Here is a 14624-nt window from a genome sequence, read left to right as displayed (position 1 = left end):
CAACGCCGGGGCCCGCGACCGCCTGCTGGGGCGCTCGGAAGCCGTTCCGACACTTCGACAAAGTGGGCGCGACGCGCGCTTACACCCCTCGGCACATAGTGTGGGGGGGGCAGCGCCTGCGGGTCACACTCGAGCGACTCGGGCGGCAGCGGCGGGGGGAGCTTCGCGGAGAGCGCGCCGTAGAGCGGTCGCGGTGCGAACAAGCGCGAGCTGAGCCTACGGGACATGCGCCTACTTACCGGTATCGCCCGCGAGCAAGCGGATGGGCTCGCGATGGGGTCACGCGCCAGCCGAGGACGGCGGCAACGAGCATGGCGGTGACAACGGACGAGGTGGTGGAGAAGAGGCCCGCCATCACCGCGAAAGCCGTCATTGGGCTGTGCGTCACGCCCGCAAAGTATGCGGTCGCTGAGAGGACGGCGACAAGAGGCTCGTGCGCGGTGAGCACATGCTCACTTCCGAGGTGCCACGGGTAGATGACGTTGCGGCAGAGGAACGTCCAAAGCCGATGCCAACGGCGATGGTGGGCGCAAAGATGCCGCGCTCACTCACCGAGAGTTATGCCGCGCCAAAGATAAGAGTTATGCGGCGGCGCCTCGTCGCGGCGGAGCAGACACAGATGGCAGCGCCGAGCACACCGACCGCCCACAGAGCGCTGCCGAGGCCGAAGGCGGCTGCGGCCCACTCCAGCCGGGCAGCCGCGTCGACGCAGCGGGCCGGTACTGCGACGTGCTGCTCCGTGGATGCTGCTCGCGCGAGAGCGTGGGCGATGAGAAACGACTGGGCGGGCGCCCCGTGCCGAGCGGAGCGGAGGTGCCTACGAGCAGCATTCGTGTCGGCAGCGTACAGAATGAGGAGGGGGGTGGGCGGAGACCGGAGAGCGATGATAGGAACCAGAACGCGGCGCTGGCGGCGGCGCCGCGTTGGGAGAGGGTCGACCAAGCCCCGAGGCAGGCGTAGAGCTGAGAGCGATCGTCGAGCGCATGCACCTTGCACTGGCGGGTGAGGGAGAGTGCGTTCAGCCCGTCTTGGTCCGAGCTGAAGAGCTCACCTGTTGGCAACGCCGGCGAATGGACGTGAGGAGACGCCTGCCACAGCCCCCGTCCTGGATGGTCCTCCTGTGAGAAGGGGCTCGCACTGGCGGATGCCCATCTCGCCAGACAGCGCGCGCTGCAGCGCCGGTGCTGCAGCTGGACGGCCGTGTTGAGGTGCGTCGCTATCCGGTCGCCCCAGGCGTTGGAGGGCGAGCCGAGGGCAAAGGGGCCACGCAGCCATCGTGCGACCTGGAGGGTGGGCCGCTCGGCGGGCACCACCACCTCCACCTGTGCGCGGGTGGGTGTGGAGGTGGGTGAGAGATGGAGAGAGAGAGCAGGGACGAGGGAGCGGCAGGAGTGCGCGAGTGAAGAGGGAGTGGGTGGTGTCGGTGCTTGGTGATTGGTGATTGAAGACACCCGCGGGTCGCACCGCCCGCTCCGCGGCCACGCCACCTCCATCACTCCGCCCGCCACGCCGCTGAGGAATGCACGCAAACGGCGGGTGGCCATTATGTCCGTGTCGAGCACGAGGAGCCGCTCGACCCAGTCGAACTCCGCGGGCACCATGTCGAAGATGCGCGTCTTGAGGCTGACGTACTCCTGCTGGCGTCTGGGCTGGTGGCGGCGGGATGATACGGTGGTGAGGCGGACAACAGTGGTCCGATTGGCCGAAAATGTACTCTCCGCGACGGCTCTTCTGGCGGCGGTCTCGTCGGTCGAAAAGATGAGAACGAGCCCGTCCCACCGGCCATTGACGCGGAGGTTGAAGAGCCAGAGCGGCAGCAGAGACTGCGTGTAAAACAGGCCAGCAGCGACGGTGGCGACGGCGTCGATTGCCGTGGCAGGCATCGCGGGGAAATGAGTCTCGCCTTGGACTGCCACAGCACGAATTCCCGGAGGAGGACCAGACCGTTTTGAGTAACCGGGCACGCGCCGGTGGCATCTCTTTCCACCCAAGAAGCCCGTTTGGAGGGATGGGCGGCAGTGTGCGGGCGGTGAGTGCTAGTCGTAGTCCTCTCATCAAAATTTAGAACGAAACGCCCCTCGCTCCCTTCTTCCCTCTTCTAGCTGAGGGGCTCGCTAAACGCTCGCCGAGCTCCATGCTGTGCAACACCACCTCCTCACTAATCGTCAGGGGCGCGGAGAGCGCAGTGCACTACGGTGAGGCTGCGCAGCGGGGGCTCACCCCCTGCACCGCGCTCTCAGCGGCGCAGGGGAGGGCGGTCGGTGGCGGCGGCGGCGAGGCGCGAGGCGGTGGCGGCGGTGGTGCGGGCGGCGGGATGACAGGGGAGGCGGCGGGATTGACAGGGGAGGCGGCGGCCACGAGCGGAGCGGCGCGAGAAGGGGGGGGGGCGGCGGCGAGGCGCCGGTGAGCGAGGCGCCCGCGCCATCAGAGGGACGCGCCGCTGCGAGATGGAGGGCGGCGGTGACGGAGGCGAGGCGCGAGGCGGCGGCGGCGGCGGCGGCGGCGGCGGCGGCGGCGGCGGGTCTCGGTGAGCGGCGGCGGGAGGAGGAGCAGCGGCGGCGGGAGGAGGAGCAGCGGCGGCGCTCGCTCGCTGTTGACGGGAGCGCTTTTGAGCCTGGGAGCCCATGCCACTGCGACCGGCGTGCCCGGGAACGGAGATCGCGCGCGCGCCGCCACTCACGACGCGCGCGCGATCTCCGCGGAGTCGGGTCCCCAGAGGGAAGCGGTCTTCTCGGCCGACGTCCAGCGGCGCGCAAGGAAGCAGGCGCAGCGGAGGCGGCCTAGCACCGGCTCGGCGCCGGGCGGTTGCGCTGCCCGCGAGCCGCGTCCTGAGCCTCGGCAGCGCGCTGCGCGGCGCGGCGCTCGCGCTGCTTCTGTGCCGAGAGCGGCATGATTCGCCAGCTGAAGCTCCAGACTCCTCGGGTCCGCGAGTTCTGGGGGTCACGATTTGCGCAGGTTGAGGGGAAATTGGCGCAAGCGTCTGAAAGCAGTCTTGGGTGGTCTGCTGACGGGGTTTGCGATGAGGAGCGATCCGAACGTGGCATTTTTCATTGTACTTACGTACTTTTAGCTTCTCTCTCTCTCTTCAGTGTATGTAGCTCTTACGTACATTCCCGTAGGAGACTCTGCTGACAGGGTGTTTTTAGCAGGATTTTTTTCTTTTTTACTTCGGTGTTCAGCGCCGCAAATGAATGAACAGCGCCGCGTCCTCCGCCTCTCACCCTCCGCCGCTATCGACGCGGGCAGCGGCAATCAGGGCGGCGTCGCTGGCCCGTGGCACTTCTTCCGCGCCCTTGGTGAGTCGTGGCGGCGAACTCCGCACCAATGACACCGAGTCTCGCGCCTTCATCCAGCTGAGAGGAGCGCGGACGGCCTGCGTCGTCGCCGCCGCCTTCTCCATCCTCGTCCACACGCTCCTCGCTCACGGCGTCGTGGTCGGCTCCTTCTGGTGCCCGCTCAGCCTGTGCGCAGAGATGTGCGATGAGCCGGCCGCTCTCACCGACTCGCTCCGCTGGCAGCGCCGCGTCCTCGCGGCCATCTGCCTTATGCTCGACTTTGGCGTCATCGCCACGCACTGGCTGATGCCGGTCCACCCAAAGTTTGTCGTCGTCAAGTCCCGCCGGCGGGTGATGCGGGCGCACTTGCTCTCGGGCTCGCTGCAGTGCCTCGGCGGCCCCGCCTTCTACGCGGCGCTGTACGGTGGCGGCCCGGCCGCCGCTCGCGCCGTCTGCGTCGCCCTTGCCGCGGTTGGCTTCGGCTTGCACGTGCCGGGCGCCCTGTACCTCCTCACCTCGGCCTTTGGCGCGGTGCGGATCATGATCCCCGGCTTCCTGTACGCCACCTCGGCCTACGCGTACTCGCTCGGCAAGCTGCTGACCGCCACCGACGCGAGGCTCGAGCACGACTTCCTCTCCTACTGGCTCGTCCTCCACGTCTATGCGATGAACCGGCTGGTCTTCGCCCTCCTCACGCGCTTCAACCTGCTCGCCTCCGCGCGCTACACGCTCTCCATCCTGATCGGCCTCGCCATCGCCATGCCCGCCGCCCTCGGCTGGGCCTCCTTCGCCTTTTGCGTCTGCGCCATCGTCGTCTTCAACCTCGCCTTCCTCGCCGCCGCCGACGAGGCGGGCAGCCGGCACCGCGCGCCCCTCGCCCTCCCCCCGGTCGCCCACCCCTCCCGCTGTGCGGAAGAAGGCGTCTCGCGCGACGCAAGACGTCTACTCGGCGAGCGGCTTCTCCAACGCCGCCCTGCTGCCGCGCCACTTTGTCACGCCCGAGGGCCTCGTCGTCGCGCCCGCCCTCGCGGCGGCGGAACGGTCCCTCTCTCCGCGCGAGCGCGCGAGGCTTACCTCCGCTCGACGAGCTCCCGCGAGACGGGCCGTGAGCGGCGTCTCTTCACTCCTGCCGCCGCGAGCAGGCTCGTCTTCGACAAGCTCGACACGTCGGGGGACGGGACCATCTCCAAGGCGGAGCTCGGCGAGCTGCTCGTCTCGTGGGGGCTGCCGCGCTCCGACGCCGCCGCGTGCCTCGCCGAGGTGGACGGCGACCGGTCCGGCGCCATCGGATTCGACGAGTTCTTCCACCAGCTGGCGCCCGTGTGGGAGTTCGCTTGCGCCGTCGTCTCGTCCAACGCCAGTGTGGAGGCGCGGCTCGCGCGGCTGCTGCTGAGCGGAGGCGGGGCCGCGCCCAGTCATAGAGGAACAGGAGGAAGCCCGGCGGCTTAACCGATGCTTCGTCCTTCGAAAATTTGTAATTTTTTTGTGTACCTGTGTTATAGTCTAATATAGTGCCAGAGTGCGCGCCAGTCCCGTGCCCGTGTGCGCGAGGGATTCTCGTGTGCGAGGGACTCTCGGTAAAATTAGGACCCTACACCTAGGCCCCCGCCGCCCTAGCCTGCCCGCGAAATTCCTTGCGCAGTGCTGTGAGAGAGGCTTGTATCTGAAGAATTCACGCACCCGAATGCCGAAAGGCACCAAGCTCACCTCGCGGCAAAGGGGCAGGTTGACGGCTCGCCCTCGCTCCGTGCGCACGCAGGGCCTCTCGACGACGCAGAAGGCCGAGCTGGGACATTCTGAGCCTCCCTCATGAGCGTTCACCTGCTTCTCACCTCACTGGCCAGCCTGCAGCTGCGCTGCGACCGACGCTCGGCTCTACTCGGCACTGGCGCCGCAGCGCTGGCTGGCCCACCGGCCTCGGCAGTGCTTGCAGCAACGACCACCAAAGTCCCGACCTGGAAGCTCTCGGGTGGAGTCGCCTTCCCGACGCTCGCGCTCAACACGGCCGGGCTGACCGAGGACGGCGCGGAGCTCGCCTTCAGGAACGCGATTGCTGCCGGGATCACCCACGCCGACTTCCACCCGGGGATCGAGAGAAACGGTGTTGCTCGCGTACTGCCTCAAGTCGATCGGAAGAGCGTCTTCCTCAACACAAAGATCCCCACGAACTGGGCAAAGGGATGGTCCTCGCCGAGCGAAGCCGCAGCGTCCGTTCCGAAGTTTCTCGACGAGAACCTCGCCATCCTCGGTACCGACTATGTCGATATGCTTATGCTGAGAGATAGCACAGACCCGGCGGTGATGCAAGCCATGTGGGCCGAGATGGAGAAGGCCAAGGCGGACGGGCGCGCGCGCTCGCTCGGGGTGATCAACTACTGCGAGGGCGCGCTCAGCTGTCTCCTCGCCACCGCCAACGAGCTGCCGGCGATCAACTACTTCCAAATGCACGCCGGCATGGGCCCTGACTCGGGCAGCCTCCGCGCCTTTGGCGAGTCTCGCGGCATCCGCACCTTCGCCTATGGGCACGTCGGCGAGCGCGCCAATCCCACCGACGACACGGACGAGCTACTGTCGAGCCCGACGCTCCGTCGAATCGGCGCGGCGCACGGCAGGACCGCGGAGGAGGTCGCGCTGCGCTGGGTGCTGCAGAGTGGCGCGGCCGCGAGCGTGCGCCCCACCACGGACTTCCGCAAGGGCTTCAGCGCGTGCGACCCGACGACGAGCGCGTGCGCTGACGGGCTGCGTTCGTCCGCCAATGCCTTTAGCTACAAGCTCTCGGCGGCCGAGATGAAGGAGATTGACAGCATGACGTCGCCGAAGGGGTTCCCGACGCTATTCTCGTCACCGGGCTGCCCAGAGTCGTTCTTTGCGAAGTGAAGTGAGGTGGACACCTTCACAAAAAACGGACCTGCATGAGTGTATACACTGGTCGTAGGCGTATTGCGTGGTTTGCATGCGAGAGTAGCTACTATTATGCGTTGTGTTTTCCGCTGCATGTGCATGCACTTGTTGTTTTGCTCATCCGTCTGCCGCGGCCAGCGGCCACGCACACGTGCGCGAGACGCTTGAATGATCACTGTCGGCGTTGAAACCCCAAGGCCCAACCCGACAAGACGCCGCTTCAAGAAATTCAAGAAAAACAAAGGCACCACCGGCGCCGGACGGGAGGGCCCTGTCCGCGACTCCCCTCTACTTGGACATCCTCGCCCGACGAGGCCGCGGTCCCAGCATCGGGGCTCGCAGCCTCGGGCGAATCGGGCGCGTCCTCCTCCGCCTGCACCGCTGAACCCGCCTCGCCGGCATCATAGGCTTCCCAATCAAAAGGGTACAAATACGTGTCCGCGTTTGCATTCGCGCCGGCCGGCTTGCCCCGGCCGCGTTGAGCCCGGTTGACGAACCTCTTCCGCTTGGCTGCCGCCATCTCGCCCTTCCGCACCGATGCCTCTGCGCGGTCAAAGTCATGCGGCTTATACCACTGCTGGCCCTGGCGGCCCTCGCGACCCACGCGCAGCGGCCAAGCGCTGCGCACCCGGCCGGAGCGAACCTGGCCTGGTGTCTCCGATCGCCCAGGAACCTCCTCGGCAGGCTCCTCCGCGATGGCGACAACCTTGCGAGGCTTCGTTGCCCTTCGCCGCAGAAAGGTGAAACGGGTCTGCCGCGACGACTTGCCGCTGGCGCTGCTCAACTCGCCGTCCCGAGTCGTCCGATGCGATTCCCCTGACCCTTCGGTGCCCTTCCTCTGCGGTGGCGGCGTCACCCCCTCTATGCCCGCACTGCCATCATCATCCAAGCTCAAGGCAGCTGCGTCGCCAGCCGTCCCTCAGGAGACGCCGCCGCCGCCGCCGCCGCCGCCGCCGCCGCCGCCGCCGCTCGCGCCGCCGCCGCCGCGCCCCCGCCCCCGCCCGCCGGTGGCGCGGCCTGCGAAACGTGAAACGAGGCGGCAAAAGCAAGAAAAAGCTGAAACGGGTTTTTTTGCCTGCTGCGATTTCTTCTTTTCTTGCAAGAAGTCAGCATGCCTGGGCACCCGCATCGCGAATGATCTTGCGGTGGCACATGTGCCCAAACGAAACGCCAATCGATCTCTGACGCAGGATGGCGGTGGCTCCTCCCGCCATGTACGGCGGCGTGATGCTCTGGCTCGCCGTCACGAGTGCGCTCGGCGTCTGCCTTCCCGCTCGCGCCAATCTCAGCACAAGCCTGACGACGGACCTGCTCGCCAACTTTTCGGCCGGTGTGATCCTGTCTGTGGCGCTGCTACACCTCCTCGACGACGCGCAGGAGCGGCTCGGAAAGCTGAGCGAGTATCCAGCCGCCAACGCCGGAGCTCTCGTAGGCTTCCTGGTGATGGCGGCGACTCAGGCCTTCATCCCGTGCCTTTTCGGCCAGTCGACACGCACTCCTCTGCTTCCGACCAGCCAGTTCGATGGCGGGAGCACGCTCGCCAGCTTCTACGCTCTCGAGGCCTCCATCTCGCTCCACTCTGTCCTGATAGGCCTCGGGATCGGCTTTGCGCAGTCGGGCTGGACCGAGCTGCTCGTCCTGGCGATGGCCATGTCGGTGCATCAGTTCTTTGAGGGCTTCGCGCTCGGCATGCTCGCGCGCCGCACGCAGCTGTCCCAGACCGGCCGGCGGCTCACCTGCCTCATCTTCACTCTCTCCCTCCCGCTCGGCTGCGCCAGCGCGGTCGCCGCCAAGGCGGCGGCGCGCGGCTTCGAGACGAGCTCGTCGTACCTCTGGGTGTCTGGGCTGCTCAACGCCTTCGCCGCGGGGATGCTCACGCAGATCGGCGTAGAGATGGTGAACCACGAGCTCACCGGCTCGCACGCGCACAGCTGCGCCGACCTCGCGCCCCTTGTACGGGAGGAGAGGCCGGGCGCCGCAGAGAGCGACCGATGCTCGCCCGGCTGCGCGCTGGCGCCGGAGAGGCCGCCCTCGCTGGCGCACCGCCTGCTCAAAGTCTCGGCGATCGCGGCAGGCGCGGCTCTCTTCGGTGTCCTCGCAATCTGGGCCTAGAGCTCGGGTGCGATTCCGCGATCAACCCCCGCGATATTATCGACGAATGGCGATGTTTGTGTGTTGTTTTGTTGTTTGAGAAAAAAAGTCCGTCTATGGAATATGACAAACTGTGACACATTTCGTTGAGTCAGTGCAGTCACATTTATTTTTTCACCGCCGCACCGACACCGCGGTCCCCTCCACCGCAGTGTCCAGTGAAAAGTTCGACTCGACCCCGAACGGCCGCTGGCAATACCGCCGAGAGGGCATGCAGTCGACGCTGCAGTAGAGCCAGTCGGCGGCCGGCGCCGACTCGCCCCTGGGGTCAGGCCAGCTGAAGAGGGCGCGCCCCTCCTCGAGCGCCTCGCCCTGTTCAGCCACCGCCATCCCTCTTCGCGACCAGTCAGCGAGCAGCGCCGCGGCCGCGCCGCCGACGACGCCCGGCGATGAGGGACGCGTGTGGTAGCAGCGGAGTCGTGGGACAGTGAGCGGGTAGCCGAGTGGGTCGGCGGCGTTGTCGTGCTCCAGCTTCCTTGCCGACGCTCGCCACAGCATCGCGAGATGCTCTCCGCGCGCCATGCCCGCGCACTTGGGGCAAGGGAAAACCCGCGAGCCGCGAGAAGCGACCTCAGCGACGCTACTCGCATGCTCCGCGAGCATCGCCGCCGAGAATGCGTCGCGCGAATTTCCGCTCTGCACGCAAGCTTGCTCGTCCCCCGTGCTGCCCTGCACGTTCGCAGGCACGCAGCTGTACGGCTGGCCAAGGCACGACGGGGCTGAGGTGAGGCGGTGAAGCTGGAGCCACCACGCCGCATCGGTGGCCGTTCGACCAAACAAGTGCATCGCCAGCAAGTTGCGCGTCTCGAGAACCGCGCTCGCGCCAAAAAGGCGCCCCGTCACGGGCCACGGCCAAAGATGGTTAAAGTGCCTGTTCACAGCGGTGAGCGTGAAGCGACAACGCTCGCGGCACTTCCCTGCGGCGAGCGCACAATAGGTCGAGGGCGACGGCCCCGCGCGCCACCACCGAGACCCACAGCGCGATGGTCGAGTCGGTTGCGAGCTGGCACTTGTAGTCGCGCCAGTCGCCCGATTTACCAGCGCCAGGCTTCTTCTCCGCCGCCCAACTGCACTAGCACAGCCGCACAGAAGGTGTCGGTAGGTGGGAGGGAAGGCATGTCAGGAGGGTAGCGGCAGGAAGGCAGAGCACCGGCCAAATTCGTCAAGAAAATCATGCACCTGCGAAGTGTGAGAGCCGCCGGCTGAGTGGCAGGGTTCACGGTGCAGGCTCGAGAGGGAGGGTGATCGCCGGCTGAGCGCGAAGCAGCTCGCGCGCTAGGCTGCCAGAGAGGAAGACGGCCGTGCCTATTTTGCTATGGACACGCTATGGCGAGCTTTCGCGGGCGAGGCTCCCCAGCAAAGGCTTTAGCGGCGCCGTGCGCCATGAGAAAGGGGTGTTGCCACTGTGACCTGTCAAACCGCGAGGCGCCGCTCTCAGCGCTGCTAGCCGCACCGCTGCTGTTTCCGCTGCTGTTTCCGCTGCTGTTTCCGCTGTCGCCGCTGCTGTTGCCGCTGCCGACACAGTCCACAAGGTACTGCTGCACTGCCGCTTGGAAATTAAAGTGCCACCCGCGCGAGGTCTGCGCGCTAAAGTCCCGGTGTGCCTCTCTTTCCCACTACCTGTAGTTCACTCGTCACCTCTCCTGCGAGCCCCCTCTCTTTCTTTCGGGTGTGGAGTCCGTGAGCGCGATTTCCTTTTCAATATCAACGTTTAGCCCCAGCACGATTTCTTTTCTGTGAGAGAGGCTTCTAGAATTCTTTTCTCCCCGCCGAGCAGCCCAGGCCCTCACACAGCCACAGCTCACGCTTGGGGCACAGAGTACCTCAATCTCGCGCGAGCCGTCGGCGCGCTCGGCTACACAGCCTACCCGGGCGACACACCCTACACATCCTAACCCTGCGGCGCTCTCCGCCGCGCCTCTCTCCGCGCCCCTGACGCGTCTTCGCCTCATCCCAACGCAGGCGAGGGACCGGTGTCGCGCGCTACAAGCACTCTTGAATAAAAAATCGGGTGGAATGCCCACCCCCCTCAAGTCTTGTGTGGCATGCAAGGCATCGAAGGTCAAGTGCGACGCGTTGGCGATGCCGCCCGGCCAAAAATGCACGAGGTGCGCGAGGCTTGGGCTGAGGTGCGAGCAGGCCAAGGCCTCGCCGCGGACCAAGAGGGGCGCTTCCGTGGGGGATGTACCTCAAGCAAGGGCAAACGGCGAAGAAGTGGATGCGTCGATTGCGTATCTCAAGAGCATCCTCAGCTCCGGCGGGGAAACCTCGCCTCCAGAGTCGCTCGTGTACATGCTCCGCTTCCACGCCGCGATGGCGCGCAGCCGCGGCTCGTTCGATGGGATGAGCGGCGTCTTGCGCGCCTGCTCCGCGCTCGGCGTGCCGCTCCAGCAGGTGCTCTCCCTTCCAAAGGCGATGCCGCCGCCGGAGGGCCCGCTCGAGCTGCCCGGTCAGTCCGAGGCCATGCTGGGTCACCCGGGAAGCTACGTGCACGTGCGGCACCTGCGGGACGGCTGCCCGCACCTGCGCTCCAACTTTGCGTGGGAGAGCGCGATCCTGCCGATGGCCGAGACGATCTCCTCCTTCGAGGGCACCACCCCGCTCTGCCCGCTCGAGCGCGCGCTGCACGCAGAGGACCGGCCGCTCGCGCTGCAGCTGCTCGTCTCCGTCCCCCTCCTCGCGGCCGGGACCGAGTACGCGCTGCAGCTGCCGGTGCCCATCCGGCTCTTCGACCGCTGCAGCCAGACCTACCGCCCGTGCCAGCTACTCTCCCGCATGAGCCTCTCCCCCGACGGGCGCGCCACGCCCCTCCGACCCCGCGCGCCCTCTCCGCCGCCCCACAGACGCAGCTCACCCCGCCCCACACCCCGCCCTCACAGCAGACCCCCCCCCCCCCCCCCCCCCGTTTCGAGGGACCCGGGTAAACTTTGCCTTCCCCCCCCTCCCCGCCACCCGTCCCGCCGTCCAGCCGCTCCTGGACGTACACCGTCGGCCTCATCCCGCTCTCGCACCTCGCCGTACCGCACGCGCCGCCCGCGCTGCCCGTCCTCGCACAAGCTGCACCTCAGCCTGCCGGCGTCGCCGAGCCAGCAGCCGCGGCCGCACCTCTCGGGGCCGCCCCTTTCGCCCCCGGGGGCGCTGCGCTCGGCGGCTGGGCCCCCGCCGCCGTCTTCGCGTACGGCTTCACCCCTGTGAGCGCCGACGAAGACGCGGACGCGAGCGCCGACAGCGAGGCCGCCGCCGCAGCCTTGCTCTTCGACGACAACGCCGCAGTCTTCGCCGACGCAGAGCGCCTGCCGTCGCCGCTCGGCGAGGCCTGCCTCCCGCCGGTCGGGCCGTCCGCGCTTGACGAGGGGCTGCTCGCCCCGCCCACCCCGCCGCCCATGTCCATCGACGTCTCCGCGACGCAGCCCGCCGAGCCGGCGGCGGCGGGCGAGCCCCTGCTTCTCCGCGAGCTGCTCAGCGAGGTCGCGTCGAGCGCTGTCGACCCGTGTGCGCGCCAGCTCGGACCGGAGGCGATCGAGTCGTGCTTCGACGTCCTTTCGACGGAGGCGGCCGCCGAGACCAAGATACAGCCGAGATGTAGCGAGATACAGCCGAGATATGGGCGCCCTCTCGGCGGAGGCCGCGCCGCACACGCCCCGCCCCACACTCCGAACCCCACACTCCAAGCCCCGTGCCTGCACACTCCGAACCCCACACTCCAAACCCCGTGCCTGCACACTCCGAACCCCACACTCCAAACCCCGTGCCTGCACACTCCGAACCCCACACTCCAAACCCCGTGCCTGCACACTCCGAACCCCGTGCCTGTGACGGGCACCCTCCTCGCACACAGCGAGAGGGGCGGGGGGCGTAGCGTGCCCCACGGCGACGCTGGGGGCGGGGCTGGCGCAGCAGGCGCACCTCCACCGCCGACTCCAGCCGCCCAGCGCATCCCGAGCGGCGGGTCGGTCCCCCCGCGCCAGGCGATCGCCCTCGTCACCCTGCACGGCCTCGAGGAGGGGCCGGTCCGGCCAAAGTTCGAGCGCGTGTCCCGACCCGTGATCGAGACGTGGTGCGACTGGTTCCCGGGCGCGCGCGAGGGCGCTGCTGCCGTGAGGCGCGTCCACGACACGTCCGTGACTCGTCCACGACGCGTCCTCGCAGGCGCGCGCGAGATTGTGCACGAGGCGACTGAGGCGGGCCGGCGGCGCGGCGTCAATCCGCTCGACGACTCGGCCCTCGCCGCCCTGGCGGACAGGCTGTTCGAGTCGGTGGTCCTCGCCGCGATCGGCGACACGGTGGCGCACGCGCAGCACCGCCGCGGGCGGAGGGGAGGCCCCCTCCCCTCAGCACACGACTGGCTCCTCGCGCCAGGTGGCGCACGACATGCTCGACCTCGCCACCCATGGCGCAACAGCCTCGCAGACGGTCTACAACGGGAAGAGGATTGGAGTCAAGGCGAGCCTCGCCCCGACTCGCCGAGACTGGCCGAGAGTCGATCGGTGGCGGCAGCGAGGCTACGTGCTAGGTCCCGGTCCCCGCAGTTCGCCGCCACTGCAGTTCACCGCCACTGTGGCCGGGCGGTCGAGACCTCGAACTAATCTATTCGTTAATTAATTAATCCACTGTGGCCAGGCGGTCGAGACTTCCGTCGCGGGCTGCTTCTTTGTCCACTTCCCGGTCGAGGCGGACGAGGAGGCGTCCCTCCAAAGCCTGGCCCAGAGCACCTCCACGCCGCCGTTCTCCGTCTCGACCCCGCCCTCGCCGCCCGCGCCGGCGTGGCCCGCGCCGCCCGTGTCGTGCTTCGAGGCGCTGCCCTCGCCGTCGCGACGCACCGCGGAGGGTGGCTCGCCCGACGGCGGCGGCCACCTCCTCAACGTGTGGGGCGAGCTTCTCGAGCCCGTGGGGCGGCATGGCGCCAGCCGCCTCCCCTTCCTCCTCTGCCGCGAGGGACACATCCCCGCGCGCAGCCTCGCCGCGGCGATGGGGGTCGGCGCGGGCCAGTTCCTCTACCTCGGCCCCATCCTCCTCGCCTCCGGGACGCCGCACGCTGTCCGCTCCGCCGAAGCGGGGCAGGCGTGGGCAGAATACGCCTCCGACGGGCTCACCGCGGCGCAGGCTCGTCGCGCCGCCGCCGCCGCCCCGGGAGAGGCATGTAGGCCCCGGGGAGAGGCATGTAGGCCCCGGGGAGAGGCATGTAGGCCGCGGGGAGAGGCGGGGCCGCGTACCGGTGTGCGTGGTGCGGCATGTAGGTCGTGGCACTCTGTGCGGCGCGGCTGCTGCACGGGGCGGCGCGGCTGCTGCACGGGCACTCCATCGCGATCGCCGTACGCACGTACGTACCCGCGCTCGTCTTCGTCGGCGCCAACATCGCTTGCTCCGTCAAGTCGGAGGCGCGCGCACACACATCACACACACACACACACTCTCACACACACACACAACGCACACACACAAACACTCACACACACACTCACACCTCCGCAGGCGCCGTACCCTCGCACGCTCCGAAACCTCGAGCTCTTCCGCCTCGCGACGCTCTGCGTGGCCGCCCTCTCTCGCGCCCGATCCAGCAGCCACCTGCCCTCCCCCTTCCTCCGCGTCGTCGCGTGGCTGTTGCCCACGCTCTCCGCCGCCATCGCCGCGGCCAGTGTCGCCCTCACCAGTCGGGCAAAGCCAGCCTCACCGCGAGAGGTGGTGCGATTCGTGCTGTGCGGCGAGTCGGCGCTGCGTATCCTCATCCTCCTCGCCTCGCTCCTCCTCCTCCCCGACGCCGGCACCCGCCTCTCCGATGTCCCCTCCGCCCTGCCGTCCAACGGCGACGGGACGGGCGACATCAGCGCGCTGGAGGAGCTCGTCTTCTGCTGCGGCTGCGTCCTGGCGAGCGCGTATGTCTGGACGGCCGTTGAGGCGTGCGCTTCTGCCCTCCGCCCGTCGCGACGGCGCTTGAGCCGATGCCTCTCGCGCACCGAGGCGGGAAGCCACCGCCAGCAGCAGAGACAGCATGTGTAGGCTTGGCTCGGTGTACTCTAGAGGCATGTGCGGGGATGTGCGACCTCACGCATCTTGCTTTGGTATGCTTTGGTATGTGGCCGCGTCGAGTACAGTACTGTGGGTGTAGTTTTTCGTCGCCGTTCCGTCATGTGCTGCGCGGTGGTTTTCTCGTTGGAGACCGGTGAGCGGTGTGTGATGTGTGTGCGTGGAGAGCACCAGCGACCAGTGCTAGTACCTAGTGTGTATGTCCCTCCTCCTGTCGAGGAGAGCGAAAGCGTAAATAGAAATAAAAAATTACTTTGGTCTTTGCGTCTTTCG

At 67.8% G+C, this 14624-nt stretch overlaps 6 protein-coding genes across 6 annotated transcripts; 5 read left to right on the top strand and 1 right to left on the bottom strand.

The window, feature by feature from the left end:
* Positions 1 to 3: 3 nt before the first annotated feature.
* EMIHUDRAFT_452335 (hypothetical protein) lies at positions 4 to 1883 on the bottom strand (the record flags this gene model as incomplete). The annotated part of the gene is made up of 6 exons (XM_005764249.1): positions 4 to 216; positions 288 to 817; positions 1052 to 1088; positions 1163 to 1322; positions 1452 to 1634; positions 1767 to 1883. 5 exons carry the CDS (start codon positions 1881 to 1883, stop codon positions 559 to 561), a joined length of 756 nt encoding a protein of 251 aa, XP_005764306.1. The 3' UTR covers positions 4 to 216; positions 288 to 558.
* A 161-nt stretch (positions 1884 to 2044) lies between these two features.
* Positions 2045 to 2910, top strand: EMIHUDRAFT_437519 (hypothetical protein). Its single transcript, XM_005764248.1, has 2 exons — positions 2045 to 2499; positions 2541 to 2910. Exons 1-2 carry the CDS (start codon positions 2448 to 2450, stop codon positions 2891 to 2893), a joined length of 405 nt encoding a protein of 134 aa, XP_005764305.1. The 5' UTR covers positions 2045 to 2447; the 3' UTR covers positions 2894 to 2910.
* Positions 2911 to 3149: 239 nt separating this feature from the next.
* On the top strand, positions 3150 to 4870 carry EMIHUDRAFT_437510 (hypothetical protein). Its single transcript, XM_005764247.1, has 3 exons — positions 3150 to 4124; positions 4195 to 4343; positions 4418 to 4870. Exons 1-3 carry the CDS (start codon positions 3192 to 3194, stop codon positions 4722 to 4724), a joined length of 1389 nt encoding a protein of 462 aa, XP_005764304.1. The 5' UTR covers positions 3150 to 3191; the 3' UTR covers positions 4725 to 4870.
* A 112-nt stretch (positions 4871 to 4982) lies between these two features.
* EMIHUDRAFT_437509 (hypothetical protein) lies at positions 4983 to 6296 on the top strand. The gene has a single exon (XM_005764246.1). It carries the CDS (start codon positions 5085 to 5087, stop codon positions 6150 to 6152), a length of 1068 nt encoding a protein of 355 aa, XP_005764303.1. The 5' UTR covers positions 4983 to 5084; the 3' UTR covers positions 6153 to 6296.
* A 1071-nt stretch (positions 6297 to 7367) lies between these two features.
* On the top strand, positions 7368 to 8288 carry EMIHUDRAFT_214231 (hypothetical protein; the record flags this gene model as incomplete). Its single annotated transcript, XM_005764245.1, has 1 exon — positions 7368 to 8288. The coding sequence occupies one exon, from the start codon at positions 7368 to 7370 to the stop codon at positions 8286 to 8288; it is 921 nt and encodes a 306-aa protein (XP_005764302.1).
* Positions 8289 to 10343: 2055 nt separating this feature from the next.
* On the top strand, positions 10344 to 14607 carry EMIHUDRAFT_452332 (hypothetical protein; the record flags this gene model as incomplete). Its single annotated transcript, XM_005764244.1, has 8 exons — positions 10344 to 11083; positions 11524 to 11863; positions 12296 to 12424; positions 12500 to 12610; positions 12687 to 12764; positions 12948 to 13430; positions 13565 to 13705; positions 13800 to 14607. The coding sequence occupies 8 exons, from the start codon at positions 10344 to 10346 to the stop codon at positions 14322 to 14324; spliced, it is 2547 nt and encodes an 848-aa protein (XP_005764301.1). The 3' UTR covers positions 14325 to 14607.
* Positions 14608 to 14624: the final 17 nt, after the last annotated feature.

Source organism: Emiliania huxleyi (assembly GCF_000372725.1).
Source record: "Emiliania huxleyi CCMP1516 unplaced genomic scaffold EMIHUscaffold_60, whole genome shotgun sequence".
In the NCBI taxonomy this organism is placed as follows: Eukaryota; Haptophyta; order Isochrysidales; family Noelaerhabdaceae; genus Emiliania; species Emiliania huxleyi.
Note: the sequence above shows the minus strand (reverse complement) of the source record. Positions and strands in the feature narration are given on the sequence as shown.